General features: G+C 29.0%; 1 protein-coding gene across 1 annotated transcript; it reads left to right on the forward strand.

Moving 5' to 3' along the window:
• Positions 1-5,369: 5,369 nt before the first annotated feature.
• Positions 5,370-22,178, forward strand: LOC111682958. The gene is made up of 7 exons (XM_023444959.2): positions 5,370-5,470; positions 14,295-14,438; positions 14,497-14,575; positions 14,962-15,163; positions 15,379-19,638; positions 19,705-19,922; positions 19,992-22,178. Exons 2-7 carry the CDS (start codon positions 14,302-14,304, stop codon positions 22,008-22,010), a joined length of 6,915 nt encoding a protein of 2,304 aa, XP_023300727.2. The 5' UTR covers positions 5,370-5,470; positions 14,295-14,301; the 3' UTR covers positions 22,011-22,178.
• The last annotated feature ends 226 nt before the right edge of the window (positions 22,179-22,404 follow it).

Here is a 22,404-nt window from a genome sequence, read left to right on the forward strand (position 1 = left end):
CGGAGGCCAATAAACTACTTCCCCTCCCAAAAATAATTGTCACAACTAAGTTTTATATAGGCATTATTGACCATACCGATGTTTGTAGTGATCGACCCCTTACCTTTATATAAAAATATAACAATACATCTATATTTGATCCGACCTGCCATAAAAAGCATCTGTTAGAAATTCATTTATCTATAAATTCCATTAATACATCGGATTTAAGGTAAAATTTATCATTAAAGTTTCATTATTAAAAATAATTCATTTTTAAAAAGAGGACTTTGGGATACTTTCCTGTACCGTTTCGAAACGGTGTTAAGGTAGCGTAATCAGTATTTTAACTTATATCGCTATTTTAACTTATTTCGTTATTGATATTTTAGCGTTATCAATATTTTCGCTTATTTTCCGATAGATTGGCGATAACGGTTACCAACCATGCTTTTACGGTATTCAAATAATTTCCTTAATATTAAACCTAGAAAATGAGACATATGATCCTGATTGAATGAACATTCATAGGAGTACGTTGTTTTCTTTAACTGGTAAATTTGGAATCAATTAATCTAAAGACCCCAAAGACGTCTTAGAGAGATCGAAGTTTACAATATTTCTATCAGACATGATTTCAAATGGTTTGTTTTTCTTTAAAACCGGTTCATTATCATTATCTTTGTGGATATATTTCTGATGATATGTTTGAAATGTTATGTTTTTTTGGATCTTAATCACACTTTTTTCATTGATGAAATTCTATAAAGGAAGGTCTATCACTATTTGAAATGTCGATTCGATTTTGTGCCACTGTACTTTAAGGTCTTTAAGTTCCAAAACAAAAGTAAAAACTCTTGCTTAATTTAGTTAATCACATGTTTAAAATTAATTGCTTTCTCTAAAATAAATATAATTTAAGAAATATTGAAAACAGAATTTGGAAAATAATGTTACTAAAATACTATTGCTGTTTAATTGTTATAAAGATTTAATTCTTTTCTATGTGGTCTACTTACCATAATTATTTATGTTAAATAAATATAAACAATAATATTCCAATTCCAAAGAAAATTTGCAATTCAAAAAAATAACAAAATGTAAATTTTATGCAAACAGAAATATGTTTTGTTATTTGTTTTTCTTTTTATTATACTTTGTTATTTTAACAAATTTTAATTATTACTTATTAAACAATAAATCAACATTTACATATTTTAATAAAAACAAATAGATTTCACTTTAAAAAAATACAAAATTTTGTTTCAATTATTAACAATTTCTTTAGTACACTTCAAAGAATTTCAATGTTCATTACATATATTTTTTCTCTTTGAAATTCCAATTTTATTATTTCTAACGATTTAATTTAAATCTTCTTATTTCAAAAAAAAACACTTGTTAAATTTCCATTTATTTTTTTATTATTATGTATTTTCGAAATTTAAATGTAACCAACTAGTTTATATTTTTTTATGACCAATATACGGATAAAATAGCCCACCGCTTAGAAAGACACCCGCAAGATGACTGACTGCCTAACTGTAGTCAGTCGTATAATTTTGTTATCCTTTTGAGATTTTTATTATTATTTTTCATAACAGTACGAGCAACATCATTTACCGTTACACGAGTCAAACTTGAGTGAAAGTTACGAGCAAATGCGCTCAATGTGTTAAAGTTTAGGGTTACCATATTAATGTTGGATGATGGTGGATGTTGACCTTTTGCTTTTGAAATTATAAAAAAGAAATATTTTGATAAATTGTGAAAATCTCCAAAAGTAGACAAGTAAGAAGTTATAGACGGGCGAGGCCGGCCATATAATACCCTGTATACGAATGTAATTTAATTTTCATAATAAAGCATTTAAGTTGAATTCTACCTTGCCTTAGATATACTTTGATAAATCATTTATTGTTGAATAAAATTGTGGACATTAAAGTTAAATTTTGAAGGGGGCTTTTTACAGGGGCTTGGGTTAAATTATAAAGTTCTTGAGAGTCATCAAGGCTAGTAAAGAACTTGGTTTTGCAGCTTTTTGTCAACATACGAGTATATAAAACATAATTATGAACTTAAAAGCCCTATTTGGCGGGTGTAGTTGTATGGGGCCTAGGTGAAATAATGGACCGATGTTAACTATTTTTAATAGGCTTCGTCTACGGTACCATAGAAAATCAAGTGCCAAATTTCATTGAATTATCTCCAAAATTGCGACCTGTAGTTTGATTACAAGGTTTGTAAGCCCTATTCAGTTCAGTTGTATCGGGGCTAAGTGAAATAAAGGACCGACCTTTAATTATTTTCAATAGGCTTTGTCCCTGGGACAATAAAATATCATTTACCAAATCTCATTGAATTATCTTCAAAATTGCGACCTATAGTTTTATTACAAGGTTTATATGGAATCGGATTCTGAGCCGATTGGTATACTTTAAGGGTTGTATAGGACGTTACAAACATCAACAATTGATTATTGATTGATTTATACACCGGAAAAATATCGATGTAACGTTCACATTACCTATATTTTTAAGAGCGATCTCGAGATGCAACATCCAGTCCGCACTACAATTTGTTTTCTTTAAGTTTTCGTGTAGTTTGACGAAGCGGTCGCAATTGTATTCATATTTATAACGTAACTATTCGATAAATGTGCATATTTTAACAGCATGTTTTTGAAATTAAAGCGATTTTCGACACAACGGTTTCTTTTTTTTTTTAATTTATAAACAATTTCAAAATGATCTTTACTTTCTTCACAATTTACTATACTACTCTGCAAAAACTCGGTAATGGGTTGTACTTCCATAACCACTTACTTCTCAATGACCAATTACTAGCCATCTGCATTACTTTGAAGTACTCGAGTAATGACTTTCTTTCAATCTGGTATAGAAGTACTTTATTTTCGCCTTTGTTATTTTGCTTGCGCATTTTATTTAATTGCGTGTTAAGAATTGTGTTTTATAAAAAACAAAACAACATTAACTTTGCATCTAAAAACAATTATTTGGCTAAGCAGTGGTGTAGTGGGTAGAACATTTAACTAACAAACCGAAGTCCCTGGTTCGTATTCTCACTGGTTCCTTTTTATTATTAAAAACAACTTACTTCTTACAACTTCTTTGTAAGCAAAATATACTTCTTTAAGTCCCTATCTGTAAACTAGCGCAGAAGTACTTGTCTCCAATGACTTCACCGTGTTAAAATAATGAGTTAAAATGCTAATGAAGAAGTAGTAAGAAAGGGTTTTATTAACATGTTAACTCATTACTTTTCAATTTTTTCCTGGATATATCTATAAAGAAAATGTAAGGTTTGTTAGAAATATAAATAATTATTGATTATTTATAATTGTTACAAAATGCTTGTATCTGTTTCTCGATTGTAGTTGTGGTTTTTATTGTAAATTGCAATAATGCTGTTGCAAGCAAACAGGGGTGTTAGATGTGACGATTTTGACAATTTTTTTTTTTTTTTTTTTTGAAATTTTGAAAATACAGAAATTTATTTCATTTGTTCAATATTTAATGAACAAAATTAAAATTTACATATATGAATTTCATAAATCAATCACATTTGCTAAATCACATAACAAAATATAACAGGAGAATAATAAAAAAATTGGAAACCAACATAAATTAATTGATTAAATAAATAATTGCAACTAATTATTTTTTTAAAATTTCAAACCATATTTGATCAAAGTCGTTTCAAAAAAAAAATACTGTGAATGTGTTGTAACAAACCTACCAAAAATCCAATTAGATTACGAAGACAAAGGCATTAATCTCTAAATAATCGTATATTTGGATGTTTTTAACATAGTTATCTGTAAAGATTTTGACGTTTTTTTATTTTATAATTTTGACTATTTATCATAAATAAAGGATAACGCCCCTGCATGCAAACGAAAATGGGGAATAAAGAATAACAAAACCGGTGTTACCATGTAGAACAATATAAAAAGTAGTGTTGCCAGATAATGCATTGCCTTACACAAAGTATATTAAACGTTTTTTAAGTAGAATATATTATTTTAAATTATAAATTAAATAAAATATGTTTCAATTATTTTAAATTTATAAACGTAAAGTTTTATTCAAATAAAATTTCCAAAAAAAAAACATTAAAATTGATCATGTGCTTGTTAAAAATTATAAATATAGAAATAAAATATGTAACAAGATAGAAGTTAAGTTAGAGGCCGACCAAGACATTTAAGCCAAATTTAAGTTCCTATAATTATAAAATTCATGAAGGTCATAAAAGCTAGTATAGGACTTGTTTTTGTAGCTTTTTGTCTAGATACGAATTTATTTAACGTAATTATAAACTTAAAGGACCTTTTTGGCAGGTCCATGGGACATAGGTGAAATAATGGAATGATGTTAACCATTTTTAATAGGCTTCGTCTCCGGTACCATGTGCTAAATTTCATTGAATTATAACAAAAATTGCGATCTCTAGTTTGATTACAATATTTACATAGACGGATATAGCTAAAACGACTCAGAAACTGATTCCAAGCCGATTAGTATACTTAAAGGTAGGTACAGGACTAATATTTTTGTGCTTTACAGACATCAGCACAAACCCAATATACCCTCCCCGCTAAAGTGGTGCGGTTTGTAAAATTATAAAGCCCTTCGGAATAATGCGTTATGAGCAAATGTACTTGTTTTAGGCAAAACGAGATGAACCCAAAAATTTTTGATAGATCTAAATCCTTTAAATTTACTAAATATGATTTAAAACATGTCGAAAATATATTTTCGAAAAAGATTTGCTAGTGTAATACTGCGTTGCGTCAACTCTAACTAAATGTTTTAATTGTATTTTTTTTTTTATTTTTAATGTATAATTTTTTCTTTCGATATATCAATTAATATATCCGCAAACTTATATTGACACTTTCAGTTTAAACTTGCCGCGAAAGGGCTAAAAACATTAAGTGCCAGTCCACATTAGGAAATTTTTTTTGGAATCTTGATTTTGCATGAGAGAAAGAAAAGGATATCATTCATCTATCTCGCGGTACGGAGTTTCTCGTACACGGAAACTTGTTTTGTTTTCTTATTCTTCTCATTCGTCAACAACAAATCAATGCAATTAATACGTAGTTTTTGAAACAAAAGTTTCTACGTGTGGACATGAAGGAAACTTCAAAAGAAAATTAAGAAAAAGTTTCTCAACAAAACTTTCCTAGTGTGGACCAGGTCTTAGTCTGACGTATTTAATTAAACGTTTTGTTTTTGAAAAAAAATACAATAAAATAAAAAAATCGCTAAAATAAATTTAACAACATGGCAATATCAAAAACATGGCATCACTTTTTATAACTGCACAATAAGGCAACACCTTTTTTTCTTTTAATTTCTTTCACATATTTCTTCTTTGTATTCAGTCGTTGTCGGATTCTTGAATTGTGTAGTTGTTTTTATTTTACTTGTGTGTTGTTATTAATTTAAAAATTAAAAATTGGGTAAGTAGACTGTACCCCCACATTTATTTTTTCTCATTTTATTTTCGTTGCATTATTTATTATTGTAAATTTTTATTTGTATTACCATAATGCATTATGTATACTTTTTAGTTTTCTGATGTGTTTTAAACTTAGATAAAAAGGACATAGAATACTTTTATTGTTAGCGTAGTTGTGTTAATATTTTTTTCCGGCTTAACTAAAAAAGAACAATTGTATATATAGTTGCAGTTTTTTTGTAAGCAACAAGAAAATTGTGAAATAGTTTTTAGTTCTTGTAAACAGAAAACCGGTCAGGGATGGATATGATGTAATTGTATATTAATTATAAAAGAAATTTGTAAAAAGTAAAAACTTATTTAAAATCAATTTTTGATTTTGCGACGAAAAAAATTAAAATAAACGAAACGTTTCCACATTATACACAAACTTTTCAAAATGTTTTAATCGTTTTGTACATGAGCAAAAATAAAACGGTTACTTTTTCGAGAGAAAAAGCAAAAACAAAATAATTGGATTTTCGCTCATCTACTTGCTTTTGTTTCTTTTACAATGATACATATAAGATCAAAACAAATGCAGAAACGTAGATATATAATAAAAAACCATTTAGTGCGTGTTTAATTCAGCCAAGCACAGAAAGAGAGACGCTAAGAAACTGTTATTGAAGTGATGAGAACAATACAATTAAAAAAAAGTATTAAAAGTATTGTTCTTATGTATAATTCTTACTATGCATTCCTGAAAATTGTTTGGAGTGTACGAATTTTTTGCAAGTTATTCTCTTTTTTGTTGTTTTTACAAATTTTGTTTGCAATTTCTATCAATTTTTAGAAACTTTTGTTTCAGAAACTATGTATTAATTGCATTGGTTTGTTGTTGTACGAATGTGAAGAATAATGAAACAAGTTTCCGAGTACATGAAACTTCGTACCGCGAGAGAGATTAATTGTATTCTTTCTCTGTCATGCAAAATCAAAAGCTGCCCAAAAAATTTTCCAAGTGTGGACCGGCAAATAGAAACTTTTGTTTCAGAAACTACGTGTTAGATCTGATCCACACTATGAAACTTTTACTTAATTCTCTTTTGAAGTTTCCTTAGAGTCCACACATAAAAACTTTTGTTTCAGAAACGATATATTAATTGCATTGATTTGTTGTACGAATGAGAAGAATAATGAAACAAGTTTCCGAGTACATGAAACTTCGTACCGCTAGAGAGATGAATTGTATTCTTTCTCTGTCATGCAAAATCAAAAGTTTCCCAAAAAAAAGTTTTCTAGTGTGGACCGGCAGATAATTGCATTGATTTGTTGTTGTACAAATTAGAAGTATAAATGATGAAACAAAACACGACTGTGACTTCGTTGAAAAACGTTGTTAAAAAGACATAGGGCCATAATTAAAGCTACGGCAGTAACTACAAATTCTCTCATATTTCTATATATTTCTTTTGTTTTTATTTTCTGTTGCCCATTCACTTGGTTTTGTTTATAAAATGTATGAAAATATTTAGAAAGTACGTATTTTACGAATTAATTTTATGTCATAGAAAAAATTATTAAATTAAAGCCTCAATTCTGTTTCATCATTAACCTATATAAATAATATTTGATAAAATTCTAAAATGATAAATAAACATTTACTGCATATGTGTGGTATACGGCCAATTTTTGAAGAAAAAGTTAAATAAATTGAGCATACAATTTAGTCAGCGTCAGTATTTTTTATAATTTTGACATTTTTCCCTGACAGCCAATTCGCCTTCAAGTGCAGGCACAATGTCAAACCACATATAAAAAAAATATAACCAATTCGCTCGGTATTCTAAGTTCGCCGATGACTCTACCTTATAAAATTAATATACCTTGGTAAATATATATACTTCTTGGATAAGAGTTACCATTATTAAATTATTATAAATAAAATATATATATATATATATATATATATATATATATATTATATATATATATATATATATATATATATATATATATATATATATATATATATATATATATATATATATAATATATATATATATATATATATATATATATATATATATAATATATATATATATATATATATATATATATTATATATGTATATATATATATATATATATATATATATATATTTTTTTTTATATTTGTAAAAAATAATATAGTGCGTCCTCGATTTGCGCAACGGCCAATTAGCGATAAGTGCAACTTTGGTAGCTTCTCCCTCTTTTTATTCCCTTTGGTTTTTCAGCTAGTAACTTTATTTCATATTGTTTGCTCAAAAATTGGCACTTAAAACCGTGATCTTACTAAAAATGTATAATGTTAGTTCAGTGTAGATATTTTTATTTAGATGTAGGGTTCTAAAGTTGAAACGAAGAGTCGACTTCTTTCATTTAGTTAAAAGTCTACTTTTTGAATTTTTGCATTTTATGAAAAGTCGATTTTTCGACTTTTTTGTTCATAAATAATCGACTTTTTCGACTATTTTAGAGTTTTTGACTTGTCTCTACAATTTTCGACTTTTTGATTTTTTCGGCTTTTTGACAATTTTCGACTATTTTTTACTTTTTTCGAGTTTTTCCGACTATTTTAGAGTTTTTGACTTTTTTCCGACTTTTCGACTTTTTTCGAAACTTTCCGACTTTTTTTGACTTTTTTTGACTTTTTCCGACTTTTTGCGACTTTTATTAACAAAGTCGACTTTTTTCACAGACGATAGTCGAGTTATCGACTTTTTTGAACAAAATGGTCGACTTCGACTTTTCGACTTTTTTTGACAAAAAGTCGATTGTTCAGTTATTCAAAAGTCGATTTATAGAATTTCAATACTGAAGTAAATACAGTTAACAACAAAACAGACAATTAAAAAAAGCATAATGATGCTGTGAAAAATTGTACTTATCACAAAATTTAGATTTATGAATCTGAAAACCTTTTTTAACTAATCGCTGCAAGTTATATGTTAATCTACTGCACGATTTATATAAAAATTTGCTTTATCTGATAAGGCCTATAAAAGGACGTAATAGTCTGAGAATTTCTGAGTCAATTGTAATCTCGAGATCTTTAAAGAAATAACAACATTTCAATAAGATATTAAAAAAGTAAATTATTATTGAATTAAAAAAATTTTAAAAAGAAATAAATATCATCTACATTGTGCTCTATTATACAAAAATCTTAAAGTTGCTCTTTGTGAAGCGGTACTTACTTTTTCTTCAAAAAGACTTGATATAAATTGTCAATTAATAAGTTTTTGAACTTGCGAAAAAATTAAGAAATCATAAAAATACAAATAAACTTATAAACAATGATTGAATAAACAGAAATATATGTATTAAACAAATATTTCCCAGAATTCTACATTGGCAAGAGGCTTATAAAGTATGTATATGTATGATTAGCGTGGTAGTTTACTACGCACATGGATGTGTATGTGTAAGCAAATTATGCGGGAATCAATTGTTATCGCAGCATGTTCGGAAATCACATGTGTTTACAATATGTATGTGTGTATTCTGTCATCCAACATTTTTTCGATTAACTTGTATTTTGAAAAGTTTATAAAAAGGATTTTAAAATGAAAAAGTGGATGATTTGGAAAGTTGACTTTTTAGAACTTATTTTTAGTGTCCTTTTTATATTGTATTTTTAAATATCAAGCATTTTTGTCTCATTTGAGGGTATTTTTCTTATTTCGAACAACTAACCATATGGCAACACCGATTATGTTATAAGTATGGCGAGGGTGGGAGTTCTATAATACATTAGAAAATCTATTTAAAAATATAAAATTTTTTCATATGAAAAGTTTGCATTATGGATTCAACTTGTTTTGTTTTCTACAAATCGCATTAAACTTAACATTGGTTAAAGTTAATCTAAACACTCCCTCATAAAAGATAAACACATTTTATTTAATGAACCATTTTTTTAACAATTATTTAATAAAATTTTGGAAGAGGATGTTCTAAAAATATTAGGTTATGTATTTCTAAAATTTATTAGTTATCTGCACATGGTGATTGGTTTACTGCTTTAATAAAATAAACAGTTTGCTATAATATTATAGAGAAGGCAATATAAGTAGGAACAGGGCAATATTTTCAGTCTTGAAATAAGTCATGCATAAAATCTTTGGACATATATTATGAATATAAAATGTAACTTAAGTTTTCAAATAACTATTTGGTAGGATAAATATAATACAAAAAGAAAAGAGAGTAGAAATATTTAAATTTTCGTTGCTTTTCATTTATATTTTTTACATTCATTTCCTTTGTTAAAGTATTTTTAAATTGTATTTTATATTCCTATTTTAGTAAAGTTAAATGTAGACTTAATAATATTTAAATTAAATACCTTTAATCAATTATAATTTTGAAGACTTTAGCAGTAAAATAGAATTTGATATTTTTAGTGTAGCGTTTTAAAAGAAGTAGGTTTATTTTATAACGCATATTTTGTGGTTTTGGTTTTTATTTCATATATCGTTTTGTTCGTTTTTATTTTGCTTTGCACTTTCACCTGATTTTTTCCCATTACCCATTCTTCACGCGCATAATTTTGTTCAGCATGTTTTCTTTCTTAAATTATCACCAATATCCAGTAATCAGAAATAAAAAGAAAAAATTTCATCATTTTAAAGCTGTATTTAATGGCGTTTTTTATAAAGTAATCAATTCTTATTCTCAATATTTTTTATTCTCAACTTAAAAAACCCATAAAATGGTATTAAATTCAACCAAGATGTATTTTATTGCGGCTTATAATGGATTGTAATCAAGATGGATATATCAAAAAAAAAACATCACTCAGTGGAAAAAATAACTAAGCAACTGGATGAAGAAAAATGTGTCAATTTGCCGAAATTTATTAATATAATACAAAATAATGTATAATTATTTTAATATGTTATAATTCATTTGAATAATTTATTATTGATGAATAATAAATATTGTATATTATATGAAATTCGATGTCAACACTTATTAAAGATTCAATAAACAATAATATTAAAAAAGAATTTCTTTGTTTTTTTTCTATCAATTATAAAATACATATGAATTTATTTTTTCTGTTTCCAAATATGCTGTGCCCTCTTCTAAAATTGATAACACTCTGTTTTTGTATGTATGTATGTAGGTTCGGTCCTATTTCCTATAGCGTGTCTTTAGTGTCGAAATTGGTAAAAATAAAAATTAAATTTTATACCTAAAATAATGGATAATGTTCGTATTTCAATCGACTAGGAATTGCTTTCAAAATTTCCCAAAAATTTGATACAATTAATGCATAATAACCTAACTAAACTACAGACTACATAAGTAGATTTAAACTGCACTTTCATGTTTTTTTTACGTTTACATTTTAAAGGATATTTGCATTTCTAAAATGTCAGACGTGATATTCGAACACATTTAAGGTGATAAAAATATCACAATAAAAGTATTTTTAATTATGATACCCAAAAATTTTATACATTTAATGCATAATAACCTAAAAACTTGGTTTAATATACATACTACATAAGTAGATTTAAACAGAATTTTGATATTTTTTTTTTTTGACGTTTATATATTAAAGGATATCAGAATAAGTGTGTTTTTAATTATGATACCCTATAAAAAGTGCTAAGATTGATATTGAAATAACTTTAAAAATGCAAATGTTAGAAATGTTTTTAATTGTTCAATCTTTAGGACCTTCTCATGAAAAGCTTAGACTTGTGTCATCTTACGAAAAATTAATTTAATTGTTCAATCTTTGTAGACCTTCTCATTGAAAAGCTTAGACTTGTGTCATCTTACGAAAAATTTATTTAATTTACGAAAATCGCGTCCGATATAAACGTTCTTTTAAATTATAAAGTCTAAAATATCTTAAAGTATTAAACTAACGATCTTAACGAAGAATAGACACAATCGTAAAGTACATATTAAAACGAAATGGAATTGTTTTTTTCTTACGACTCCGTTTTTGTTGAATAATATTTTTTCAAACTATATGCGAAAACGTAATCAAAGGGGGAATATCCTTGCAATCCAAGTGCCGCGACGAAAGAGTTGATAATTTTTTCAAACTATGTGAGAACATGTAGAATATCTAAAATAGATATTTATCGAATTTAAGGTATATATCTCTATGAGTCAATAAATAAGTCCTTTTTTAACATTTTAAGCTATTAAATTATGAAGAATAATATTCTGTGATATTTGAAAAATGTTTTCATCAAAATAAGGTGTGTTATACGTAAAAAGTTTAGAGGTTTAGTTTTGTGCCCGAAAAGATTAATTTATATAGATAAAGGGTATTATTTAACAGTCATTTATTGAATTTTTCTAAATAAATCCACATAAACTAGAATTATTAACGCCGTGCCTCGTTAAATCAGTTGGTATTACATTTTATCATTTTACAGTATTGTTCAAAACCTAAGCAACTTTTTTTGGCATTGTATACAAAGTGCTATATTTTCTATTTTAATTGATTTATTCAAAATTATATACTTGATAATAATAATAATATTATGTGTCTACATTCTAATCTATTATAATAACAACAAAATTTTAATTCAATTTCGCAAGAAAATAATAACATAATTAACTCCATAAATAGTTGTTCGCAACTTTTTGATTTTCTTATGAAAAGTTTAATTCCTATTTCCCGAAAACTACTCTTAAATCAACCTTGGCAAAGGTTTTGGTTCATTATTACGCTGAAAATCGCAATAAAGTAAATTGTTCTGGTCGGTGTACTCAATCATATGATTTATTTTGTTGGCGGAAAATGTCCCAAAAAGTAAAAAAAAACTTTGTGTTTCAACATAAGTACTAACTCTTCAAAAAACATGGTCACAGCATTAAATTTTTGCTGTCCATTTATTATTGGGTCTTTACTAAAAGAGTATGTTATACTATTTCCTTTGAACCTCGCATACGCTGTCCGAATTTAAGAAGGAAAATGTGAACCCGTATATTCTACCCAAAATTATATAAAATTTGTAAAAGAAACTAGTTTCTTTTAGTAAACTCTGTGCCATGTATTCATATGCGGTTACATCGTACATAAAGACTTAAAAATGCATGGAGGTCAAACAAGTAAGGTAGTGGACAAGATTTTTAGTGAGTAGATGTTGAAATACAAATAAAATTGAATTGGTTTACTTTCTGCGACATTTTAAGCCAACATATGTACAAAGTAAATCGAACAATGGGAATCAAATTCTTTGATTGTCCATTAAAATCTCCTGACCTAGGTCTTGTAAATACTATGAATATCGATTAAGGATGCCAATTGGGACAGGCTTTTAAAAATCGCGGGATTCAGGATTTTAAAAATTGCAGTTGGATTATTTGGGATTTGTGGGATTTGCATCAATAATATCGATAAAGCTTCTAAAAATTATTAGCCGGATGGTTCCAAGTACAAGCCTTTTTTTAATTTTTTTATAAATAACTTAACTTACAAAACAACCAAACAAAAAATAAGGATTTCTTTTAGGACATCACGAACAAACTTTGTAGTAGAAGAAATAAATGTTATCAAAATCTATCGGGCCTGTTTTTCGCTCATTAATCATTGCCTCAAAAGAGAATCGAACCCACTACCTCCGGTCTACCTCAACACTAGCCTAAAGGTATTTTACAATTCTGTATTTTTTAAAGGTGGATACCGTTCAAGATTATCAACCATTTCGAAACGGTGATAAAGTATTGATAACGGTATTTGAACTTATTTTGGTGACGTCATTTAAATGCAATGGTGTTTAGGCTTATTTTGATAACGGTATCTTAGCGGTAACGGTACTGAGCTGAAAGGATGCTGTAATGGTTTAAAGGGCGCTATATTTTACAGAAATCGAATATACCTTTCTCCTATATAATGATATTACATTGAGATCTTTTTAATTGATTAGATATTTGTAGATGAGTTATACAATCGCTAAGGATAAATACAATAATTATAAAAAACAGTACTATGTCGGTAACGTTTTCTTAGCGGTATCGGTACTGAGTTGAAAGAACGTTGTAATGGTTTAAAAATGGTAAGGCTGCTATATTTTACAGGACCTAATCTTAAATTCCTTTTTTCTATACGATGACCTTACATTGAGATCTATTTAATTGGGTATTTGTGGATGATATAAAATAACAGTACTTTGGTTTATTTCGGTGACGTCACCTTTACCGAAACCTAAGTACCGTTATTTCATACCGCTTCGTATTGGAGCTTTTTTAACTTTTACCACTATAGTAGGTATGTTCTATTGAGTTTTTACTAATGTTTGTAATGCGCAGAAATTTTGAATATTTTTCAGAATTGATTATTTTACAACCCAAATATTAAGCCTATTAAAAAAATGTCCTAATTCAAAGGCAATTTCAAAAACTATTATTAACTTGTTTTTATAATAAAATTTTTCATTCTATATTATCCCCCAGGCCCCATATAAACCATTTTTCAGAAAATTATTTTATCATCAATAAATTGTTTTGTATGTATGGATATGTAATAATGTAAAATTCAATGTATTATGAAAAATAAGACTCATTTATACTCATAAGTGGTATATGGTATTATTTATAACATACTTTTCTTTGCAATCTTTTGTTCTTGTCAAATATTCAGTATATTCTTCGAGAAAACTATGTGATCTATTTATTAAATTAAAAATAAGTAAATAAAAAAGGCCTCAAATTAAAATCTCGTGTTAATAATAATTTCGAAGTAAAATTATTACATATTATCATCATGTACAAATTTAAAAAATATATAGTTTTAATGAATCTGGATTTTATTTTTCTTTTCAGATATGAAATGGAGAAACTAGCACAGGAAAAAATGGAATCTTTAATGAAATATGTCCCTTTTATTGATTTTGTTTTAGAAATCGATAAAGAAAAATATATTAAATTTAAAAATATAAGAAAATGGATTATATTAAGAAAGAAAAAGTATGTAAATATTTATTTAGTTTTTTTTATTTAAACACATATTTTAATATTATTTCAGGTACCCTTTAAGTGATTTAAATAAAATTGAACAGTCTATTACAACACAATACAAGAATTTACTACTTGAAAATAATGTGGTAAGTTAAATATAAATTAAAATTTAATTTTTCTTTTAACCTGAAAATATATAATGAAAATTTACCGGCAATTTGTTTTACAAAATGTATATGTATGTACACACTAATTCTTATCAGCGGTTATGTGGTCTTAATTGTAAATTCTATAAATGACAAGCATTACCATATGTTTACCATATGTTTACCATGTTTTTGCACAAAATGTGCCGAACTGGCAACATTATTGGTATCAACAGCATCCCCAATTAAAACATTTGCCCAGTGGCAACATTAGCAAGTATTTGTTTGTTTTTGAAAATATTTGCAAAGCAATCTGCCGGGAAATTAATTTTTTTGTTTAAATCTAAAGTGCAAATAAATAAAATAACATTTTTTTATTATTGCAGAAAATACCTGAACATATAGCAAATATTTTTGCTCCAATGAATTTTAAGCAATTTGTAAATTTATGTTCCGACGAGGAAGAAGATGCTGTAGAAGAAGATGATACTAAAAAGAAACATAATTCTTCCACAACAAGGAAATCAAATTCATCAAAAGAAGACAAAAATAAAAGAAATAAAAAGTACTCCAAAGCAACAAAGGAAGGTAAGCTCATTGAAATAGACATTAAAAGTTATTTTAAATCAACTTAGTATCAGTTATCCACTTACTCCGTGCTTGATTTACGATAACTTTTTATTGGAGATGTCGTTTTATTTTAAAATTTGACTAATCAAATACCTTTTGGGTATAAAAATAATTTTATATTAAACTATGCTGACATTTAATTAATAATTTTGCCCTTAAATTTCTTTTTTTAGTTGATGATAGTGATGATGATTTAGAAATCATTAGTATTGATTATATAAAACCAGATAATAAAGAACCAAAGAAGAAAAATTCCAACTCAAGTAAAGAGGTCATTAAAGATGCTGAAATTGATGATTTATCTAAAGATATTTTAAGTAAAATTGATAAATTAACAGAAGATGATATTAAACAGAAGAAGAACTCTATTTACGAACCCATAAATTATACATATCAAGAAAAGGATTTTGTTGATATAACCGAGGACAATAGTGAACCTATTGAAGAGGAAAATACAATTTTTCAGAGACGCTCGACAAATTCTGATGGATTATTTAAAAGACGTACAGATTTTAAAGATGAAATAAAAGATGAAAAAGAGCCATCGCTAGAAGGTAATCAGGAACCAGATGTAAATATGTTTAATTTAAATGATGTGGATGATGAAGTCGAAGTGCAAAATTTTGAGAGTGATAATAAAACAAAACATTTCACCAAAAAACCGATAGATATTATATCTTTAGACTCATGTAGTGATGATGAGGATAGTAATCAACCTTCTACCTCTAAAGCCGCTTCTTTAAAGTATAAAGTCTCTGCTACTGCCAAGGAAAACGAAAATATAACGGAAGAAAATTCCAATAGTAATTGTAGTAACACTAAGGTAGAATTACTGTGTAATACCATCGACTCAGCATTTTTGAATGTTAGTGATTTAATGGAAGAATTAAATGAACCCAAAGATTTAGAAAAACCATCACCAAGTCAAATTTCAAACCAGCCGCCAGACAAACAAATATCAGATAATAGCAGTGATAAAGAGAACGTTGTAAAATCATCAAATACCAATAAATCCAGCAGTCTAAGTCAAGAACAGATATGCCAACTATTCGCAGATATTTCGAATAAAAAAGATTTTGATATAGATACATTTTATGCTGCTTTATCATGTGTCAAGCAAATGAATTCACCCTCAATAAGAACAAACAGCACAGAAAATAATTCTCCTTCTTTAGATGTAAACGAGACTCCACCACCAGCTCCTCCACCTATTAATAATATCGGTATCCCGCCAGTACAACCATTACAGCAGCAGCCACCACCACAGCAACAACAAGCTCCATTTGCTTGCAATCTAAACCAACCAACAACTAATATTTGTTATCCACCCCAACAGCCTCAACATTGTAATCCTTCATTAACATCTTATTATCCCCAAAATGCAAATTTTGTATCAACACCAGGGGTGGCGCCAGCACCTCAACCACCCAGACCAAAAGTGAACATTAACGATCCACGCATTATAAAGCAACTACAGGTTATACAAAATTCACCGTTGTTTACCTATAACTTCTTGAATTCTGAAATTGCTGAAAATATAATGCAAATTTGTCAATCACAAAAATTTCAACAACCTCAACAGCAAACAAACTTTTCACACAACAACTCCACATATACACATAACAATAGCAACACAAATACTACGTCCTTACGAACAAATAATTTGCGTAGGTCCTGCGATACTGCGCCAACAACATCTAGTAGGTTAACTTATGGCGAATATAAACGTAGACAACAGGAACAAAAATTGGAGCTGGAAAGACAAAGGGAACAAGAACGCAAGGCAAAAGCAGAACAATTGGAACTGGAGAAAAAGAAAAAGGAAGAAGAAATACGCTCTAAATTATTGTCTACGTTAACACCTTGTACAGAACAATTAACAACAATGTGGAGTCAACAAAAGAACTCAAACAATAACTCCGTCACAGTAAATAATACTAACAATATGGAAAAGGAAAAACCAAAAAACGATGTGGAAAAAAACAACACTTCACCTCCAGTTACTGTTGAAAATAATGACGAAAATAAGGAAAAGAAAAGTAAACAAAAATCCAAAGAAAAGAAAAAAACCAAGTCTAAAGATAAGAAAGATAAAGAAACAACAATCCAGGGTAAAGGGATCATAGACCAAAAACTCAGTCGAGTTTATAATGAATTAAGATGTACCGTTAAAGGATTTGATCAACTGCACGATTATATTCCTAACATTGAGGAAACTACAAAATCGAATGATAACACAGATACTTCTTCAAATGCAGAAGTAACCTTTACGCCTAGACCTATTGGCCTAAGACGAAGATCTAGCATTCATGCTCTCTCTGCCATAACGGAACAATTAGGACAACAATCCTCAGATTGTTCAGATTCTGATGTAAACCAAAAAAGGGTCAGAAGATCCTCAAGTAATTATGAACCAAAACGCCCTTCAATAGACACTCATAATATTACATCCTCAGAAGATTCGATGCAATCTTTACCAAAACGTAGAAAAACCATAGATGAAATTTTAAAGCCAAACAAAAGATCAAAGGCCATGCGAATAGTAGATGATGACTCGGCAATCTCATCGGAGGATGATAGCGTCTCTAAGAATTCTAAAGAAAATTTTAACATAAATCAACCGGTTATTAAACTACGACGTATATCAAAAGATTTTATAAGAAAACATACTAACAGACGTAAAGAAGATACAGAACCGCATTCAAGGCTAAAGAAAAACTGTGAAAAAGTCTTAAATCCAGTTGAACCCGCCCAAAAAGTGAACAAACTAAAAAGATACAACAATGATTGCCAAATGACAGAACGTAATACTTCCTTCTGTGTACTTTGCAGATCTAAACCCTCGGATTTGACAAATCATTATATAGGCAGACATAAAACCGAATCTTATGTAGCTCGTTTAGATTGGGCAGAACTAGATGATCTATCTATTAACACACCCTTTGCCAAACTATTACCAAGAGGAAAAAATTCTCGTTATGATCGTTATGAAGTGGAATGTCCCTTTTGTCAAGATAAAATTGCAGATCAATTCATTAATCTCTATCAACATTATTCTGTTCATACAGGAGAGTATGCTTTCAAATGTTCCCACTGTAACCTAACGAAACCCTACAGGCCCGATATACAATCCCATATTCTTCACTCGAAAACGTGTCGCAATGCCACTATACAAATCATGTATCTTTATCCGCCCAATGCCCAATGTATTTATCTGCACTATTGTACCATCTGTAATTTCGTGCAATTGAACGAAGCCAATGTTTTGAAACACTTGAGAGAGCATCATGAAAGTGCCAAAGCCATTCCAAGTAATGTACAAAAATATATATTAGCAGCCATGAGTGATGGACCCGATATAAATGAAGTAAATAAACCACCGACACCTGCCCCAACACCACCACCAGCTATACAAAAAGAGACAACAGATGAAGAAGAAAAGATTAATGGCGTTAAAAAGGCATGTACACCGCTTGTAAACGACAAAACTGTACAGCTTCCTGGAGAAGTACAACAGGTTACAACGTCGATGCCGTCCAATGATTCAAATTTAAAAGTTGATGATAATTCTCCGTCTAATGATTTAAATTTCAAAGTTGATGATGATGATATTCCCGTTGGTAATGAACCTTGTTGCGAGGAAGAATTTTTAGAGGAGGGCAAATATTCGTTAGAAGAACAATTGAAACAATTACATGAAGGACCCACGCAACAAAATGTCACCACTCAAATACCCATGACAGTTATACATTGTATTGGCGAACAGATAAAGCAATCTCCAAGTGATCTCTCAACAGTTTCCAATACACTACCACAACCACCGTCAGATAGACATCTACCCATGATTATAAAAACTGAATCGAACATAGATGTCGAAGAAAATCTTTTGCTTACACCTCCTAGACCCTCATGTAATAAAGAAAAAGATGTCTGCAATACAAATATCCCTGAAGTTTCAAAAACACCAGTATTCATCACCTATGAAAAGTATCGTAGCTTTCCGCAAAATGTCAACTACTTAGGTCTATACAAATGCATGATAGGCGATTGTTATTATTCTACAGACTGCCCAGATGAATTTTTCAAACATTTAACTGATCATTCCACGGATCATGAATCAAATTCCATTGAATCATATCTACAGTGTCCGTATTGTGTTTTACCCATAGAAATTGTTATGAATTCGATGCTATTGGTAGAACATGTACGCAATCAGCATGGGAACCTAATTTATCAATGTTCTTTGTGTTGTTATCGCAGCTGTGATGCCTCCAATGTTTACATACATCAGCAATTGCATCATAATACTCAGCTAGACTTATGCAAAATTTATAAAAGCACCACCGCAAGTGAAGATCCACAGGTTAACATTGGATTGGATGGAAACTTAAATGAACAAATAATGAAAAATGTTTTTAAAATTGTTTGTAGTGGTAAGTTAACATACATAATTTTGTTTATTTTTAATTAAAAACATCTCTTTTCACTTTCCCTTCTAGTTTGTAAAAAAGATTTCTATCATACACAACCTTTAATAGAGCATCTTAATAGTGAGCACAAGGCAAAAATGGACAATAGCTTAAAAATCTACTCCTGCATATATTGTTCTTTAATGGTTGAAAATAAACATAAAATACGTATACATGTATCCACTAAACATCCAGAAAAGCATCCTTACATTTACGATCACAATACACAATGCAACAGTATAAATGAGGTAAATAACAAAAGAACTAAAAAACGTTTTTTTTTTAATTTATTTAAAACTATTTTTAATTAATAATAGGATTTGATACGCGGCATAGATGTTCTTTCTCTATCTGAAGCAGTGGCCTATGAGGAAATTCAAACAGCTAAAGCAAACGAAGACAATTTACAAGATATTAAGCCAGATTTTAAGCAGCTGCAGCAAATGAATGAAGAAACGGTTAAAGTGCGCTTAAGAAAATTAACTGCTTCTACGGGAGTACAGCCTGATAAACTCTATCGTTGTCCACACTCTTCGTGTGGTGGTTTCTTTACCATTTTTGATTTGTGGTTGAGGCACATGAAAGTGCGTCATCAATGTTTGGAATGTCAATGTCCTCACTGTCCCACACCGAAATTGCTTACAGTAGAGCAATTTGCTTTGCATTTTGAAGAACATCGACGCCATACTTTTATCTGTTACTATTGCCCAACTACGTGGAGTAACAAAACATTGGCTTTGGAACATGCCGCCAAAGAGCATAGTAATTTAGGCCACATGCGCTTCGAGCAAATACGTTTCAATCTTACATACTCCTATGCCATTATGATACAAAATGATTTATTAACAGAACATGAACATTTCATTGCTGAATTCCTGCTCATATTGGATAATCGTTTAAAAGTTTTAGAATTAAATGAAAAGGGAAAATTAAAACATCAATGGCCGGTAGCAGAAAATACCCTGTGGGTTAATGATTATCTGCATAAGCTCCACAATCGCAAAGTGGTGCGTACCTGTTTAATGAAAGGCTGTTCATTTCGTACTTTCAGTGAAGACAATCTTTTTGCACACTTACGTACCTCACATGTCATCGCTGGCACCTCGTTTAATTGTTCCAAATGTAATTTCAGTCTATCGGTCTGCACCAATTTCGATGAAGTCATTAATCATATAAAATTACACAATGAATTTATTTGCATTTGTGCTGCTTGCTCCTTAAGTACGCTAAGTCGCCAAAAAATGTCTAACCACATACGGGGCCAGCATTCGGCGCGTGATGTTCCAGCAATTCAGCTATTTAAGACCAATCAACAATTATTTATTAAATTATTTATAGTATTCGCAGACAATCATCTAACCTTCTCAACCATGAAAAATTGTTTCTGTTGTGGGGAAAAGAATATGGAAGGTGATGTCTTTAGTTTACATTTGAAACGATATCATAAATTTTCACTCAATTACTATTGCGAAAAATGTCCAGATTTTCAATTTAAATCATTAAAAGATGTAAAATCACATTTTCAACAGCTGCACTCCTCAGATGCTTTTAAGATACGCACTGAATTGTCGTCCGCAAATGACATACGCGTAAACGAGTTAAATGATTTTCAAGTGGAAATTTCCACGGAAGTTCAAACGTCCTTTGCGTTACATATTAAAGATGAACCCATAGATGTAAATAATATTGAAGCCGAGGATGATGATGTAATATTGCTTGAAGATAATGATGTAGTTATACAGGATTCTTTAAGAGATGAACAAGTACAACAGCCTAAGTTAATACCACAACTAAAATGTGCCTCATTTAGTAAATTAATAGAACCCTCAATAGCCTGCCCACCGAATATGGACGCTGCAATAAATCAACCACCAACATTTCAACAACACCCCACAACATTTAACTCAATTTTAGCAGAATCCCCCATATCAATGCAAACCGATTTTGTAACCGCAAATCAAGGTTTTTATCAAAACTTAACCTCTAACACAGTTCCTAATACTCGGTTTATGGTTAATTCGTATGAAAACCATAATATTAATATGTCCATGAATCAGTGCAACAATTTAAATCTAAATGTTGCTCCAAATAACAATACAAACACTTTCCTACCCCACAATAACGCGATGAGAAATCAAGTTGAAGCTTTCCCGACTGTTAATAACGTTTATACACATCAAACAACAAATAATTCTTATATGGGCCAGACAAGGTTTGTGCAAATACCAGCAAATACGGTAATGAACCCAAACTATGGTTCCACATCCAATACTCGAGATAATCAAAATAATGTTTATCAAAACACATCTTCTGTTAACGATATGTATAGTTTCTAATTACTTTTATTCAAAACTTTCGTGATAGGTTATTTATTGTTTTTTATTTTAATTAAGTTTTGTTTCAAATATTTTGAAACAGTTTTGTATATTATTTTATATCAAATTTTAAAGTTAATTTTTTTATTACAAATATATGAATACTTTGAAATAAATTTTTATTAAAATAACAAAAAAATGTTTTAATTAAATTTGTACATGCCTCGAGTTTACGTTTTGACTTCTATAGGTACCAAAAATTAATAAAAGCTGAAAACCGCTTTGAAAATCTTGATGTATGTTTAATTATTCCAACAAAAATCTTATCATTGAAACAAACGTGGATTTTGTTTTTTATCCAATTCACTAAAATTTGAGATCAAGAAGGAGAATTTAAAACTTTAAATAATTTGTT

Source organism: Lucilia cuprina, chromosome 3 (assembly GCF_022045245.1).
Source record: "Lucilia cuprina isolate Lc7/37 chromosome 3, ASM2204524v1, whole genome shotgun sequence".
NCBI lineage: Eukaryota > Metazoa > Arthropoda > Insecta > Diptera > Calliphoridae > Lucilia > Lucilia cuprina.

Bases quoted from the DNA above. Each gene is read 5' to 3' on its own strand.
- LOC111682958 (XM_023444959.2), top strand. From the start codon at position 14,302: ATGGAGAAACTAGCACAGGAAAAAATGGAATCTTTAATGAAATATGTC. The intron at 14,439-14,496 runs GTATGTAAATAT...ATATTATTTCAG, and splicing joins ATTATATTAAGAAAGAAAAA to GTACCCTTTAAGTGATTTAA. The intron at 14,576-14,961 runs GTAAGTTAAATA...TTATTATTGCAG, and splicing joins TACTACTTGAAAATAATGTG to AAAATACCTGAACATATAGC.